This window comes from Lemur catta, chromosome 23 (assembly GCF_020740605.2).
Source record: "Lemur catta isolate mLemCat1 chromosome 23, mLemCat1.pri, whole genome shotgun sequence".
NCBI classification, from domain to species: domain Eukaryota; kingdom Metazoa; phylum Chordata; class Mammalia; order Primates; family Lemuridae; genus Lemur; species Lemur catta.
This window is the reverse complement of record NC_059150.1, coordinates 21,823,977-21,840,416: the sequence shown is the minus strand read 5'-3', so window position 1 is coordinate 21,840,416 and position 16,440 is coordinate 21,823,977. Positions and strand designations below refer to the sequence as shown.

The 16,440-nt window shown below is 35.7% G+C and overlaps 1 protein-coding gene across 1 annotated transcript; it reads left to right on the top strand.

Moving 5' to 3' along the window:
- Positions 1 to 8,233: 8,233 nt before the first annotated feature.
- On the top strand, positions 8,234 to 15,624 carry PTGS2 (prostaglandin-endoperoxide synthase 2). The gene is made up of 10 exons (XM_045536085.1): positions 8,234 to 8,312; positions 9,101 to 9,217; positions 9,338 to 9,481; positions 10,177 to 10,320; positions 11,035 to 11,216; positions 11,948 to 12,031; positions 12,160 to 12,406; positions 12,696 to 12,982; positions 13,499 to 13,646; positions 13,778 to 15,624. The coding sequence occupies exons 1-10, from the start codon at positions 8,261 to 8,263 to the stop codon at positions 14,185 to 14,187; spliced, it is 1,815 nt and encodes a 604-aa protein (XP_045392041.1). The 5' UTR covers positions 8,234 to 8,260; the 3' UTR covers positions 14,188 to 15,624.
- Positions 15,625 to 16,440: the final 816 nt, after the last annotated feature.

The window sequence follows — 16,440 nt, the reverse complement described above, 5'->3', positions numbered from 1 at the left end:
TATCATATGGGACTTTTATAATTTTACATTTCATGTCTATATTCTATTTTGAGTTAATTTTTATTAAAAGTGTAAGATCTGTTTCTAGGTTCATTTTTTTTTTCCTGTGATATTCAGTTGTTCTAGAACCATTTGTTGAAAAGACAATCTTTGCTCCATTGTATTGCCATTGCTCCTTTGTCAAAAACGAGCTGACTATATTTCTGTGGGTGGATTTCTGGGCTCTCTATCCATAGATCTATCTAAAAGAAGAGATCTATTTGTCATTCTTTTGCCAATATCACACTGCCTTGAGTACTGTAGTTTTATAGTAAGTCTTGAAGTAGGATAGTGTCAGCCCTCCAACTTTGTTCTGCAGGATAGAGTTGGCTATTCTGAATCTTTTGCTTCCCCACGTAAACTTTAGAATCGGTTTGGCAATTTCTACAAGTTAACTTCCTGGGATTTTTATTGAGATTATCTTGTATTTATAGATCAATTTAGGAAGAACTGGCATCCCAGCAATAATGAGTCTTCCTATCTATGAACATGTAATCTCTCTCCATTTATTTATTTCTTCTTTGATATTTTCTTCAGAGTGTTGTCATTTTTCTTATATAGGTCTTATATATATTTAGTTAGATTTCTATCTAAATATTTCGTTTGGGGGAGGTACTGTTGTAAATGGTAATGTGTTTTTAATTTGAAATTCCATTTGTTTATTGCTAATATAGAGGAAAGTGATTGACTTTTATATGTTAGCTTTGTATGCTGCAATGTTGCTATAATTAACTTATCAAGTCCAGGAGTTCCTTGGTAAATTCTTATGGATTTACCACATAGATGATCATATCATTTGCAAACAAAGACAGTTTTATTTCTTCCTTCATAGTCTGTATAACTTTTATTTCTTTCTCTTGCTTATCGCATTAGCTAGAGCTTCCAGTATGATGTTGAAAAGGAGTGGGGAAAGAAGAGAAACTTGCCTTGCTCGTGATATTAGTAAGAAAGCTTCTAGTTGCTTACCATTAATTATGGTGTTAACTGTAAGATTTTTTTATAGATGTTCTTTATCAAGTTGAGGAAGTTCCCGTCTATTTCTAGTTTGCTGTTTGTTTTTATCATTATCAGTGTTGGATTTTGTCAAATGCTGTTTCTGCACCTATTAACATAATCAGGTGATTTTTCTTCTTTAATCTATTCATGTGATAGATTAGATTAATTTATTTTTTAATGTTAAATCATCCTTGCATACCTGTGACTTGGTCATGATGTATAATTATTTTTACACATTGTTAGATTTTATTTAATAGTATTTTGTTGAGTAGTTTTACATATATGCCCATAAAAGAGATTGGAATTTCATTTTCTTTTCTTGTAATGCCTCTGTCAGGTTTTGGTATTAGGGTAATGCTGGTCTCATAGAATGAGTTAGGAAATATTCCTTCTGCTTCTATGCTCCAAAAGTGATTGTAGAGAATTAATATATGTTTCCTAGCTGTTTAGTAGGATTCACTTGTGAACCCATCTGGGTCTGATTGTTTCTGTTTTGGAAGGTGAATTATTAATTAAATTACTTTAAGAGATATAGACCAATTCAGATTGTCTATTTCTTCTCATGAGGGTGTTGGCAGATTGTGCCTTCCAGGAATTTTCCCATTTTATCAAGGTTATCAAATCTGTGGTAAAAGAATTGTTTGTAGTATTCCTTTACTATCCTTTTAACATCCATGGGATCTGCAGTGATGTTTCCCCTTTCACTTCTAATATTAGTAATTTTTGTCTTCTCTTTTTTTCTTTGCCTGGCTGGAGATATCAATGTTATTGGTCTTTTAAAAGAACCAGCTTTTGGTTTTGTTGACTTTTTCTATTGATTTTCTGTTTTGAATTTGATTGCTTTCTACTCTAATTTTCATTATTTCTTTTCTTCTGCTCACATTGATTTAATTGCTCTTCATTTTTGTAGTCTCCTAAAATGGAAGCTTAGATTATTGATTTTGTATCTTTCTTCTTTACCAATATACGCACTCAGTGCTACAGATTTCTAAGCATTGCTTTCACTGCATCCTACAAATTTTAAGTTGTATTTTTATTTAGTTCAAAATATTTTTTCATTTCTCTTGGGATTTCTCTTTGATCCATGTGTTATTTAGAAGTGTGCTGTGTGATCTCCAAATATTTGGGGAATTTTCGGCTATCTTTCTATTATTTATTTCTAGTTTAGTTTTGCTGTAGCCTGAGAGCATACATTATATGATTTTCATTATTTTATACAGCTAAGGTGTATTTGATGGCCCAGAATGTGGTTTATCTCGGTGTATGTTCCATGTAACTGAGAGAAGAATGTGTATTCTGCTGTTGCTGGATGAAGTAGTCTACAGATGTCACTTACATCTAGTTATTAACAGTGTTCTTGAGTTCAGCTATGTCCTTAATAATTTTCTATCTGATAGATCTGTCAATTTCTGAAGACAATGAATTAACCTATTTTTCCTTGCAGTTATACCAATTTTGCTTAATTTATATTGATGTTCTATTGTTTGGCGCATATACATTAAGACTTGTTATATCTTCTGGGAGAATTTACCTTTTCATGGTATGTAATGTTTTCCTTTATCCCTAGTAATTTTTCTTGCTCAGAAGTTAACTCTGTTGGAAATTAATAGAGGCACACTCGATTTCTTTGGTTAATGTCAGCATTGTATATCTTTATATTTTTGCTTTTAATCTACATATGTCTTTGTATTTACAGTAAGGTTCTTATAGACAATATATACTTGGGTATTTTTTCTTTTTTTAAGAATTTTTCTTGTATTGGTAATTTTTTGATCCACTCTGGCACTGTCTTTTAATCGGTGTACTTAGACCATTGATGTTGAAATTGTTGATATAGTTGAATTAATACGTCCCATGTATGCCACTATTTTCTAGTCACTGCCCTTGCTTCCTGCTCCTATTTTTGTTTTCCCCTCTTTTTCTGTTATTTTTGGTCTTAATTAAGCATTATATATAATTGTATCTTCTCTCCTTTCTTAGCATATTGATTATATTTCTTATTTAACTTTTTTTGGGGGGGTAGGAGGTTGTCCTAGAGTTTGCAATATACAACCAGTCCAATTCCACTTTCAAATACTACAATACCACTTCCTGGAAAGTACAAGTACCTTATAATAACAAAATATTCCTAATTCCTTCCTCTCCTCCTTTGTACCATTACTGTCATTCATTTCACTTACACATACATTGTAATTTTTAATACATTATTGTTATTATTTTGAAAAAACTGTTATCAATTAAGAGTAAGAAAAACATGTTTTTATTTATCTTCTCTTATTTCTTCTCTAATGTTTTTTCTTTCTTTACCTAGACCCAAGTTTCTAATCTACGTCATTTTTCTTCTCTCTCAAGAGCTTCTTTTAAGATTTCTTACAAAGCAGATCTACTGGCCACAAATTTCCTCAATTGTAGTTTGTCTGAGAAGGTATCATTTCTCCTTAACTTCTCTAGGACAATTTTGTAGAATACAGAATTCTAGGTTGGTGGGTTTTGTTCTTCAAACACTAAATATTTCACTCCACTCCCTTCTCATTTGCAAGATTTCTGAAAAGAAGTCAGATGTAATTCTTATTTTTGTTCCTCTATAGAAAAGATTTATTTTCTCTCTCTCTCTCTAGTTTCTTTCAAGATTTTTTTTTATGTCATATTTTCTACCATTTAGAAATGCCTATTCTACAGAATATGCTATACCTAGGTGTAATTTTTTGGCGTTTATCCTGCTTGGTGTTCTCTGAGCTTTCTGGACCTACGATTTTGTGCCTGATACCAATTTGGGGGAGATTCTCAGTCATTATTACTTCAAATATTGCTTCTGCTATTGCGCCTGAATTTGGTTATTTCCCTTCTTCTAGTTCAGTTAGGCTTTGACAAAATCCCAATAGTTTAGGCTCTGGTAAAATAGCTTCTCTTGAGTACAGGCCTTGTTATGAAGAACATTATACTCCGGTGTATTTCAAAATAGTTGTTTTACCTGTCCCCCTGCCAGAAGCCCAGGAGGATTTTTTTCTCTGATATTCACTGTGAGAACCTAGTAGAGCTCTAGGAAGTAAAACTCACGAAAGTGTGGGGATCTTCTGGAGTTTGCAACTCTCAGACTTGTCAGCACTGAACCTCCAGCAATCCTCGTTACAGTTCAGGTTTCCCTCCCTAAGTACTGACTTCTATGGAGGTTTCTGCCTGTGTGTTTCTGCTGTAGTAAGTTGTTTTCTGTAAGGCCTATCTTTAGAATATTTGGGGTAGTGATTTGCTCTGTCACCTCACTTCTCTGACAGTTCTAAGAGTGTTGATTTTTCAGTTTGTTCACATTATTACTTGTTGTTAGGATGGAGTGGCAACCTCCAAGCTTCCTCATTACATACTAGATCAGAAACTGAAAGGCCTAATCCTAGTATCTTACAAATGGGTATGCTTTCACCGTGTGTACCCTAGTTCACCCAGCTCACACTCTTTTGCTCTTCCTTGTCCCCTTGTGAGATTTTTTTTTTTTTTTTTTTTTTTTTTGAGACTGGGTCTTACTCTGTTGCCTGGACTAGAGTGCAGTGGTGTCATCATAGCTCACAGCAACCTCAGACTCCTGGGCTCAAGCAATCTTGTCTCAGCCTCCCGAGTAGCTGGGACTACAAGCACATGTCACCATGCCCAGCTAATTTTTTAATTTTTTGTAGAGACAGAGTCTCACTAAGTTGCTCAGGCTGGTCTCAAACTTCTGGACTCAAGTGACCCTCCCCGCTCAGCCTCCCAAAGTGCTAGGATTACAGGTTATGAGCCACCACTCCCAGCCCCCTTGTGAAATTTCGAGGTCCAATACAAGGACTGTGTTCAATGTACTTTGGCTCATCTGAATATATGAGAAACAACCATGAAAACTGAAGAAAAAGAAAAATCCATCAAAGAATTAAGTTGAGAAAAAGAAAGGAGATCCATTTTTCACAAAACTTAAAAACAGATATTTTTTGGTGTTTCTTCATTGGTTTATTTGAAAGAACTTTTTTAATTAAGAAAATGAGATACTTTTATTTATAGCCTCAAAACTCTCTTGTGTAGCCAGGAATGAATACGTAATCAGGATGAATATATAATCACTCTCTCAGTGAACCACTAAACCCACCAAAGTAGAAAAAAGGGAAATGGAAAGAGACTCCTTGCTAAGGTAGTGGACATGACCATCTTTTCATGTCTGTGTGGTAGAACCCTGTTCAGAGCAGTAAGAAATGTCTCTCTTAAAAATGTTAATTTATTTGGAATTTTGGATATGAAAAGGCTTTATTGTTCATTTCCTTTTAATTCACTTGAATGATTTATCATTTCAATTAATAAATATTTTATTCCTTTTCAGTCCAGTCATGAAATGTTAAGTCTAAAATGAACACTGCACATGTGAATATTTAGGGACATCATAACATTAAACACAAAATCTGTCTGGCGATCTTCCCAGGATCTTAGAAAAAAAGAAGTTGATAAAAATTCAAGCAGCAGAAGGGGGCAGTAAAACTCAACAGAATGCTCTGGAAGATTTTTAATATTCTTCCTTATTTTCTCTTCATACAGAGAATTTCCCAACAAATTTCAGAGCATAATAAAATAAATTTTACATAACAGATACATATATTTGTCTGTAACATACACAGAAACACTAAATATGTATAAATGTGAGAACTGTAATGTTTACATAATCAAAACCTTATTTTTTATAGTACACAATAATCATAGTACTTTTCCATATAAAACAGGCTGGGCCATCTTAATTTGGTTTGGGATATTTTATATCCTCCCATGACCAGTATCACAAAATGTACCTATCCATTTTATTTTATTGTCTCAGATTTGTCAAAATTATTTAATAAGTTATATAACAATGTTTTTTTTTCTTAAGCCTATACTTGGACTTTTTTTCAAAACTGTGTGCATCCTTAAAGTTTCAGTTTTTCTTTGAACTCTTTTCTGACTTTATAGGTACACAGAACTTTCTTCACTCTATTCTGCTATATAAATTACAGATTAAACAAAGCAGTTTAAGCAAATAGATTTTTTTATAGAATTTCCACTGCGAGATGAAGCTTAATTCCTTTGAGTTCCCAGTAGTCTAAATATGATTATTCCCTATGTCTTGTTTTTGCCTCATCTTTGAATTCAGAATCTCTTTGCAAACAACAGAAGATACTTATATACATAGTAGATATACAATTAATGTCTGATAAAGAGGATAATGATGATGATGATTTCTATATGAATTCAGGATTATAATGTAAAATTTTAGTATACTGTCAAAGTCAGAATATGGATTTTTACAGGGCATCAAACCCACACTAGAATTAGTAGCTCCAACTATAAACTTAACATTTTAGTAGATACAACTTACTCATTTAAAATGAAACAGAAAATTGAAATTTTTAAAAGAAATTTTAAAAGGAAAATGGTCTATGCTCTTAGTTGAAATTTCATGTGAGACTCAGTGCAATAAATGGGAGTGCCACAAATAGAATGATTAAATATGACTAGAGGAGGAGAAAGGAAGGTTTCCTAGATGAGATGGAATTTTAGTCATTTGTGTCTCATGTAGAATCAGAAAATGTGTACATTAAGCAAAATGGTAAAAAAAAAAAATTCAAGCGAGTCTCTTTTTTTCTGTGAGATTTCTACAAATCAAAGTATCTGGTGTAGTTTTCTTTCAGGTTTTATGACCTTCCTCTTAATGCTTAGAATGTATGACTTAACTGAATTTTCCATTCGCTACTTCTTCGCTGTTAATTTTTTCTTTTTTTTTTTTAGTATTTCATCCTGCCATACTCCTCCCTGACCGCTACCAAAGATAAATATTAAAGTCAAAGGAAGATGAAATTCAAACTGTCAAAATCACCATTCCATCTAATTAATTCCTCATTGACCTATGTTCCAAAATGAGAACAGAAAATTAGCCCCAGTAAGTCCAGACAATTGAAAAGTAAATGCAATGTTGTACTTTGATCCATTATCACTACTCATCATCTTGGAAAACTGGACAAAAAAGACAAAAAAGTAAATTTTAAAACTCAAATTTCTCTTATTGGTATCTCCTGCGAAGGACTGGTGACCAAAATGGTGAAAACCACGTGACAGAGACAGAACTGCATTAAGATAGATACACTGGCCATTTAGCGAACCTGCAGATTCTGATTCTCGCCGCTTCCCTTGTCCATCAGAAGACAGGAAACGTTATCCTGATCATCCCTCCAGCTAAAATGAACTATTTACAGGGTAACTGCTTAGGAGAAGGATTGGGGAAGATTTACCTTTTTTTTTTTTTAACTCTCCAAGAAACAAGGAGGGAGCGATGGTGCAGAGACCAGTATTTCTTATGTTACAAGCAAGTTAGCTATAAAGATGAATTACAGATATGTACACTGAGCGCAGCTATTACATTTCATTCGGCAAAATAAAAGTAAAAAACATAACATAGAATAAAAGATATGTTTCATGGGCTGCACATACAGCAGACTCAGCGTCGTCACTGCAATGTGAAAGATGTCAGCTTTCGGGCCCCCGGCTGTCCCGACTGTGACTTCCCGGCACCCCAAGACGCGGCGGCGGCGGGCGGGGATTCCCTGCGCTGGGACCCCAGGGCCGATCCGGTTCCCGGAGGCGAAGCAAAGCGGTCTCCTCCCCGGTCCGCCGCATCCCACCCGAGGCGCTCCGTCTGGGCTCGGCTCTCGGAAGCGCCGGGGCCAGACTGGGAGGAGGGAAGGGATCCGGCGCAGACCTGGGCGCCGGGGGCGGAGGAGCTCGGAGGGGGAACGGGGCAGGGAGCAGGGGGCGACAGAAGGGGACAGAGGGGGTCGGAGGAGGAGGACAGCCCGCGCTGCACGCACCGTGGGGCAGCAGAGGCCGCTTCCCGGGCTTCCGATATCCTCATCCGCGTGGGTAAGAAACCCTGCCCCCACCCGGGTAAGCGAGCCTGTCCCCACCCGGGTAAGCGAGCCTGCCCCCACCCGGGTAAGCGCGCCTGCCCCCACCCGGCTTGCGCAAGGTTTGAAGTGGGGAGGGGGGAGGAAAGTTGCGGGGGGTAAGTCAGGAGGGGCGGAAAGAAACCGTCATTTCGTCACTGGGGCTTGGTTGGTTTTCGGGCATAAAAGGAAGGTTCTCTCCGTTAGCGCCCAGTTGTCAAACGACTTGCAGAGCGTCGGCAGCGCGCCCGGGACTCCGCCGCAGCGCCCGCCCCAGCCCCGCAGCCCGCGCCCCGCCCGCCGCGATGCTCGCCCGCGCCCTGCTGCTCGCCGCGCTCCTGGCGCTCAGCCACGCAGGTGGGGACCCGCCTGGGCTCCTGCACCCGGCAGGCTCCGCTCGGGCCGCCCGGGTCCACCCCGGCGCGGCGGCTCCTCTCCAAAGAGAGCCGCTGCGCGACTTGGCCGAGAGCCTGACCACGGAGTCCGGGAGAACCGGGGAGGGGACATTCCGGCTTTGCCACCCGCTCTGATCGTCCTGAACCAGTGACTTCACTGGTCGGAGACTCACTCTCATCTGCTTATTAAGGATAGTGATGCGAGTTTGCGGGCTGTCATCATGATAAGAAAGCTCTGATCAATATATGTGAATGGTTTGTGTGTGGCACGTAGCTACGGTTATTGAAAGAAAGAAATTTTTAAAAAATACTGTCTAGTCGGTGCTTTCCTGCCCCCAGGAAAGCCGAGATTATTTTTTAAGATAAGCAAAATATTGTAAAAGTAAGCTGCTTTTAACCTTGAAATTTTTCCTAAATTTTGATTCATGTACTAGATCCAACCATTTTAATTTTGAAACTGCTGCTTTTTTTGCGCTTCTTAAAAATGCTAATTGAACATCTAAAGTTACTGAGAAAATGGTTACTAGCATGATTTACCAAGTTGAGTATTTTTTTAACCTTTATTTAGAATAAGAATTTCTACATTTTAACTGTAAGGCAGGTAAAAAAAAATGTATTTCCATGACTACCTGTATGTTTCTTTAATGTATTATTGTACAGTTGACTCATAGTTAGTAAAACAATTAAATGTTTAAGTCAAGATTAAGACATTGAAGAATGATTTATTTGCTGTCGGTCTTTTCATTGCAGCAAATCCTTGCTGTTCCAACCCATGTCAAAACAGAGGTGTATGTATGAGTGTAGGATTCGACCAGTATAAGTGTGATTGTACCCGGACAGGATTTTATGGCGAAAACTGTTCAACACGTAAGTTTGCCTTTGCTTTTCGTCATTTGGAATGGGGCTGGATGTAATTATCATTTTACATATTTGTGTCTTATAATGGGCCCCATGAATTTCTCTCTCCTGTTTTTCCTCTTATTGCAGCTGAATTTCTGACAAGAATAAGATTACTTCTGAAGCCCACTCCAAACACTGTGCACTACATACTCACCCACTTCAAGGGAGTCTGGAATATTGTCAATAAAATTCCCTTCCTTCGAAACGCAATTATGAAATATGTGTTAACATGTAAGTACAAGTTTCTTTCTAAGGATTTTTAGCTTCCTCAAAGAAAATGTGCTTTATAATACTGTAGATTATTAAACCTAATCCAAAAACATATTTGCCAAACTTGTCTAAATGGCTTTAAATATAGCTTTTTAGTTTGCCTTCTATCTTAATGGCCAAATATATTGACATTTAAATCTCATCCAGTTTATACAGTTCTGTCTCCCAGTTAGAATTCTGCTTACAACCCTGCATACTTCTTCTGACTTTAACTGTTCTGGCCAGTTGACAGAGGAAATGTGCTCTGGTTGTTTATTGAATGTCATGGGCCACAGAATTGTTCTGAACATGTAGCACTCATTAAAATTAATGGTTAATTTGGATTTGGATCAACAAGAAAATAACTTTCTATTGTTCTAAAGTGAGTGCCATGCCTGGCCATTCCTGTGATAGACCTCCTGAGTAGTGAGTGAGTAGTTACCTGGAAAATCAAGATTGCTAGATCATAATGTCCTGTGTAAAATATATATATTGATTAAAGATGCATTTTAAGTGACAGTCAGACTTTCAAGTGTAGTTGTTTCAAAATAGAGTATCTTTGATTATTGGAATTAAATTCAATCCTGTGCTGCTTTCCACATTTTACAATAAAATGAACATTGATTTGATTTCCATATGGGAATAAATAAAACAATGTTTTTTTCTTGAAATTTCAGCCAGATCCCATTTGATTGATAGTCCACCCACTTATAATATGCACTATGGCTACAAAAGCTGGGAATCATTCTCTAACCTCTCCTATTACACCAGAGCCCTTCCTCCTGTGGCTGAAGACTGCCCAACTCCCATGGGTGTGAAAGGTGAGTGAGAAGAAGCCCCTAGAGATGTATTCATTGCAAGGGGGGCTGGATTGCTACCTAAAATATTCGACCTTAGACTATTATTTATTTGCTAACAAAAGTATAGTTTTTTCCTGTATTATGGATATTTATGGGTATTTTCAAAAGTGTGAATCCATGTAAACGATGCCAAAAAAGTAAATGAGCATCTTGGTATAATGTCTCAATATTTTCAAATTCTTTGATTAAAACTGAACTAGCATTGTTAAAATAGATAAAATTCAATAAGAAGTTGTCGGGCACGGTGGTTCATGCCTGCAATCCCAGTGAGGGAGGCCAGGAATTCAAGACCAGCCTGGAAAACATAGCGAGACCTCGTCTCTACAAAAAATAATAATAAAAAAAAAATTAGCCAGACATAGTGGTGTGTGCTTGTAGTCCCAGCTACTGGGAAGGCTGGGGTGAGAGGATCACTTGAGACCAGGAGTTCCAGGCTGCAATGAGCTATAATTGCATCACTACACTCCAGTCTGGGGTCACAGAGCAAGACCCGTCTCTTAAAAAAAAAAAAAAAAAAGTTGTTTTTCTGTATCTTAGAATTGTCATTTATATTAATTATAATCCTGCTCACAATTGTATTTATTCTATAAGTAAAGAATTTTGGCAAATTGACAATCATTATCTGCTTTCTTGACTATATCGATGGATTCTTATCTTAGCTTTCTCATTTTTCAGGGAAGAAGGAGCTTCCTGATTCAAAAGACATTGTGGAAAAATTTCTTCTAAGGAGAAAGTTCATCCCTGATCCCCAGGGCACAAATATGATGTTTGCATTCTTTGCCCAGCACTTTACCCATCAATTTTTCAAGACAGATCATAAGCGAGGACCAGCTTTCACCAAAGGACTGGGCCATGGGGTAAGATAGAGTTCAATCAGAATCATAGCAAATCACAGGAAGTACTAACATTAAAGGAGATAGAGAGAGAGAGATCCAAATCATTCATCCCCTTTTTTTAACTTTTATTTTTTATTGCCTGCTTCAGTTTTCCTTCATATATCCCCTTTTTTTAAAAAAAAATCTTATGTATAAAAACCTTAATGGAGTTTTCCATTTTAATTCACTACTGAGTAAAAATATACACACACAGATATGCACATTCACACGTATACATATATAGATATTATTATTTGTAATTTGTGTCATATTTTTAGTTTAAAATAGCACTGTAAATAAAACATGTTTGTACTCTGATTTATACTGCTTTAAATATTATAAGGTGAGGTTTTCACAGCATTATTATCTTTTAGAGTTCAATAACATAGCTTTAATATATTGATAAGAATTTTTTATAAACAATGCATTTTCTTACACTTTTTAAAGAATTACTATATATTATAGTGAAGTGTTTGATGTACTTACAAGCTCAATATGGCATACTAATTCTTTAAACACAAGGGACATATATAGGTTTGTAGCTTTGGTGGATAAACAATTTAGTATTTTGTGGCTATGAAAAAGTATATTTTATTGGAAAATTTTACAGAAAGCTAAATTGGCAAATTATTTAATAATATATTATATAATAGATGCTTTATATAAGAACAACTTCAACAGCAACAAATCAAAATTTTTCCCTAATTTTGTAGGTGGACTTAAATCATATTTATGGGGAAACTCTGGACAGACAGCATAAGCTACGCCTTTTCAAGGATGGAAAAATGAAATATCAGGTATATTCCCTTTGAATGTTAAGCATTAGTTATGACTCATTATTTACACCTATATTTTAAAATCCCTAATGATAAAAATTTGTTTCTTAACTTTTCATTAATGTTTATTTGTTTCTGTTACTTTTTAGATAATTGATGGAGAAGTGTATCCTCCTACAGTCAAAGATACTCAGGCAGAGATGATCTATCCCCCCCACATCCCTGAACACCTGCAGTTCGCTGTGGGACAGGAGGTCTTTGGGCTTGTGCCTGGGCTGATGATGTACGCCACAATCTGGCTGCGGGAACACAACCGAGTGTGCGATGTGCTTAAGCAGGAGCATCCAGAATGGGGCGATGAGCAGTTGTTCCAGACCAGCAGGCTGATACTGATAGGTAAGCAAGAAGAGAAAATTTAAATAAAACCCTCTTCCCCAGAGAAAATGAATGCATTACCTTTACAATGTTTTCAGTAACTGACAGAATGTAGTAAATGACAAATCACACATAGTATATTCATTTAGTCTGTGAGCATGACTGGTAGTAGAAGGAGCTTTTGTTTCGGTATGAACAAGGAAAAAAAAACAGAAGTGAAGAAATAGCAAATTAGCAAAATTGCATTTCAATTTGCTTGAAAGTTTGTGGTCAGAAAGAATTAATTTTTTTAATTCTTTGGTGCAAACAGGAGAGACTATTAAGATTGTGATTGAAGACTACGTACAGCACTTGAGTGGCTATCACTTCAAACTGAAGTTTGACCCAGAGCTGCTTTTCAACCAACAATTCCAGTACCAGAACCGCATCGCTGCTGAGTTTAACACACTCTATCACTGGCATCCCCTTCTGCCGGACGCCTTTCAGATTGAGGATCAGGAATACAACTATCAACAATTTCTCTACAACAACTCTATACTACTGGAACATGGACTTACCCAGTTTGTTGAATCATTCACCAAACAAATTGCTGGGAGGGTAAGCATTATTCCTGAAAAACAAAACAAAAGACTAGTCAGTAACTTTAAAATTTCTACCACAGAAATTATTTTTCTTAAACTTACTGCAAGAGTAAAAGAGTGATTATATTGTTAGTAAAATTCTTTCATTGGAATAAGAAACCTAACTTTTTTTTTTTTTTGGAAAAGTATAAACTCTTAGTCTACAGTTTTCAAATGAATAGCAAATTGTATTGATGTCTTAAAAAGAGATATTTTCAAAAACTATCATTTACACATGTAGAAATAAATATTTCACACTTGAATACTAGTTTAATCTTTACAATTTTAAAAGACAAATAAGTTCTAGACTGGTGTCTCATTGAATTATAAAGACAGCTCCTGTTGAAATGCACGTAAGCATCTTTCCAGGAAATAAAAATCGTCTTAGCTGGCAGCATCAATTTTACCTAATTTGTACCTAGGGAACACTTTGAAAATAGGAATAGTAAATATGCCTACAAATTTGTTTTACAATTAAATTTATTTTCCACAGGTTGCTGGTGGTAGGAATGTTCCACCCGCAGTACAAAAAGTAGCCAAGGCCTCAATAGACCAGAGCAGACAGATGAAATACCAGTCTTTTAATGAGTACCGCAAACGCTTTATGCTGAGGCCCTACGCATCATTTGAAGAACTTACGGGTGAGACATAGTTTAATCAAGGGTCAAATGGAAACAGCAGAGAAGTTGAAGCAAATTGAGCAAAGGGGGGGGGGGTACAACTATTTTTTATTTTGTAAAGTTTGACGTTGTATCTCCCTTCACTTTCACAGGTGAGAAGGAAATGGCTGCAGAGTTGGAAGCCCTCTACGGAGACATTGATGCGATGGAGCTCTATCCTGGCCTTCTGGTAGAAAAGCCTCGCCCAGATGCCATCTTTGGTGAAACCATGGTAGAAGTTGGAGCGCCCTTCTCCTTGAAAGGACTGATGGGTAATGCCATATGTTCTCCTGACTACTGGAAGCCGAGCACTTTTGGTGGAGAAGTAGGTTTTAAAATCATCAACACTGCCTCCATTCAGTCTCTTATCTGCAGTAATGTGAAAGGCTGTCCCTTCACTGCCTTCAACGTTCCGGATCCACAGCTCGTCAAAACCATCACCATTAACGCCAGCGCTTCCCGCTCAGGACTAGACGACATCAAACCCACAGTGCTGCTAAAAGAACGTTCAACTGAACTGTAGAAGTCTACTGATCCTATTTATTTATTTATATGAACCATGTCTTTTAACTTAATTATTTAATACTATTTATATTAAACTCCCCGTGTTACTTAACATCTTCTGTAACAGAAGTCAGTACTCCTGTTACGGAGAAAGGGGTCATACTTGTGAAGATTTTTGTGTCACTACTTTAAAGATGTATTTTTTTTTTTCAAGTTAAATAGCAGAACAGTTTTCATTCCTTCTTGTAAACTAGGAGGAAATGAATTTTGACATCTTTTACTTGAATTTCAATTTATATTTTGTTATAATAAGAACAAAAGCAAAGATGTTTGAACACTTAAATGCAGTTGCAAAGATGATAAAATGCTGAAAGTTTCTACACTGTCAATATTTCCAGTGTATCTTCCGTGATGTAGTAGAAGCAACTGACGTTTGGAATTTTAAAGTGCTTCTAGACATTTATTTGTGAGCAAACAAAAAAAGGTACAAGTGTATGTTACAATGAATGTTTAAATTAATTACCAGTAATTTCATGTCTATTTTTTAAAGTAGTATTGAAAAAATAATTTGAAATTTCTAAAATTCATGGATAGAATCACTTTTAAAAAGCTTGTTTGGTTATTAAACTTGTTCCTATATTAATAGGAGAATCTCTCTTGGATTTAAATCTCTAAAATCAGTAGAAATTGTGCTACAATTTCTTGTTAAAATGTTGCATAAGAGAGTTTACTTTTTCACCAGGAGTGAACATCTACTTAATATGACTGTTACAACTTCCTTTTAAAACAAAATGCCAAATGTATTAAGGTGATAGAACCACTGCAGTCCTATCTTAAAATAAGAATATTTTATGTTAAGAGATTCCAGAATTTGTTTATATGACTGGTAATGAGTAAAATCTATAGCAGCAAAAGATTCTACATTTAAAATAAGCAATAACAAAGAAAAAAACCAAATTATAATTCAAATTTAGGTTTAAACTCTTGAAGGAGATTTTATTTTATCCTCATGCACTGTGGGCCTGGTACTTAACAGATGTTGCTATGAGGTTAATGAATTACTGAGCTGTGCTTGGGTAACAATCTGTTTTCTTAGATTTCATATTGCTCAGTATGATTTAGCAGTTCATATCACAGTGCAAAAAGTAGCAATGGCCTCATAAAATACCTCTTCAAAATGCTTAAATTCATTTCACACATTAATTTTATCTGAATCTTGATGAGCCAATTGAGTGTATGCATTTGAATCAACATGCTGCTCTTTTTATTTTCTTTTGGCTGTTTTGCTAAGAGAAATTATCCTCGGATAACTTTATTTCTTCTATTTTGTTTTACTGGTTTTAAGAACAGAGTTTGTCTTCCTTTGGACTCTGCCTATATTTCCTTGCCTGAATTTTTTTGCAAGTTTTCAGGAAAACCTCAGCTCAGGACTACTATTTAGTTCCCTTTAAAAAGAATTAAAAAAAAAAAAAAGGCTCTTTTTTAAAAAAAAACACTTATTTTAAGTGAAAGGCAGAGAATTTTATTTATAATTAATTTTAACTATCTGTAACCAAGTAGCCTACAAAGAGGCTAATACCTCAGAAAGAACTGTAGGGGGGTCATGACAGGAAGAAATTTATATTCCTATTCTAATGAATGCCCTTTCTTATTTAAAAGCAAACCCAAGAATTTCTGAGTAGTTATGAGTAGTAATAATAATGATGATGATAATAATAATACTTTTTCACATCTCAATGTCAGCTGACATTTAATGGTACTGTATATTACTTTAATTTATTGAAGATTATTATTTATGTTTTATTAGGACATTATTGTTATAAACTATGTTTAAGTCTGGAATTGTTGATTTTTTTTCATTATGTCAGAATCAATATATCTTCTTTGGGTTTAGCTCTCTGAATTATGATGTAAACAATCAAAAGAAATGATTGTATTAAGATTTGTGAATAAATTTTTAGAAACCCAACTCCGGTATATTGAGATATTTAAGGGTAGAATTTTTGTATTTAAGATTTATTATATGCCAGCCCACAGAAAATATTGTCTCATCAGCCTGAACTTGCCATAAGACTGACTTTTCATACACTTTTGAAGGACCTGTGGATGTTTCATTAATTTATTCAGCCATAATTTATTAAGAAAATATTCTGTACAAAGCACTGTGGGTTTTAATATTTCTAAATCAAACACTAATTACAGATAACATTAGTATGTGTGTAAATAACTGAAAAAAATGTGTCTTTTAGAAAAAGGAAGAAAATGAAATAAA

What these genes read in the sequence shown, in the direction of transcription:
- PTGS2 (XM_045536085.1), top strand. Translation starts at nt 8,261, where the DNA reads ATGCTCGCCCGCGCCCTGCTGCTCGCCGCGCTCCTGGCGCTCAGCCAC. An exon ending in CCAAAGGACTGGGCCATGGG is followed by an intron (nt 11,217 to 11,947) that starts GTAAGATAGAGT and finishes CTAATTTTGTAG; the next exon opens with GTGGACTTAAATCATATTTA. An exon ending in ATGGAAAAATGAAATATCAG is followed by an intron (nt 12,032 to 12,159) that starts GTATATTCCCTT and finishes GTTACTTTTTAG; the next exon opens with ATAATTGATGGAGAAGTGTA.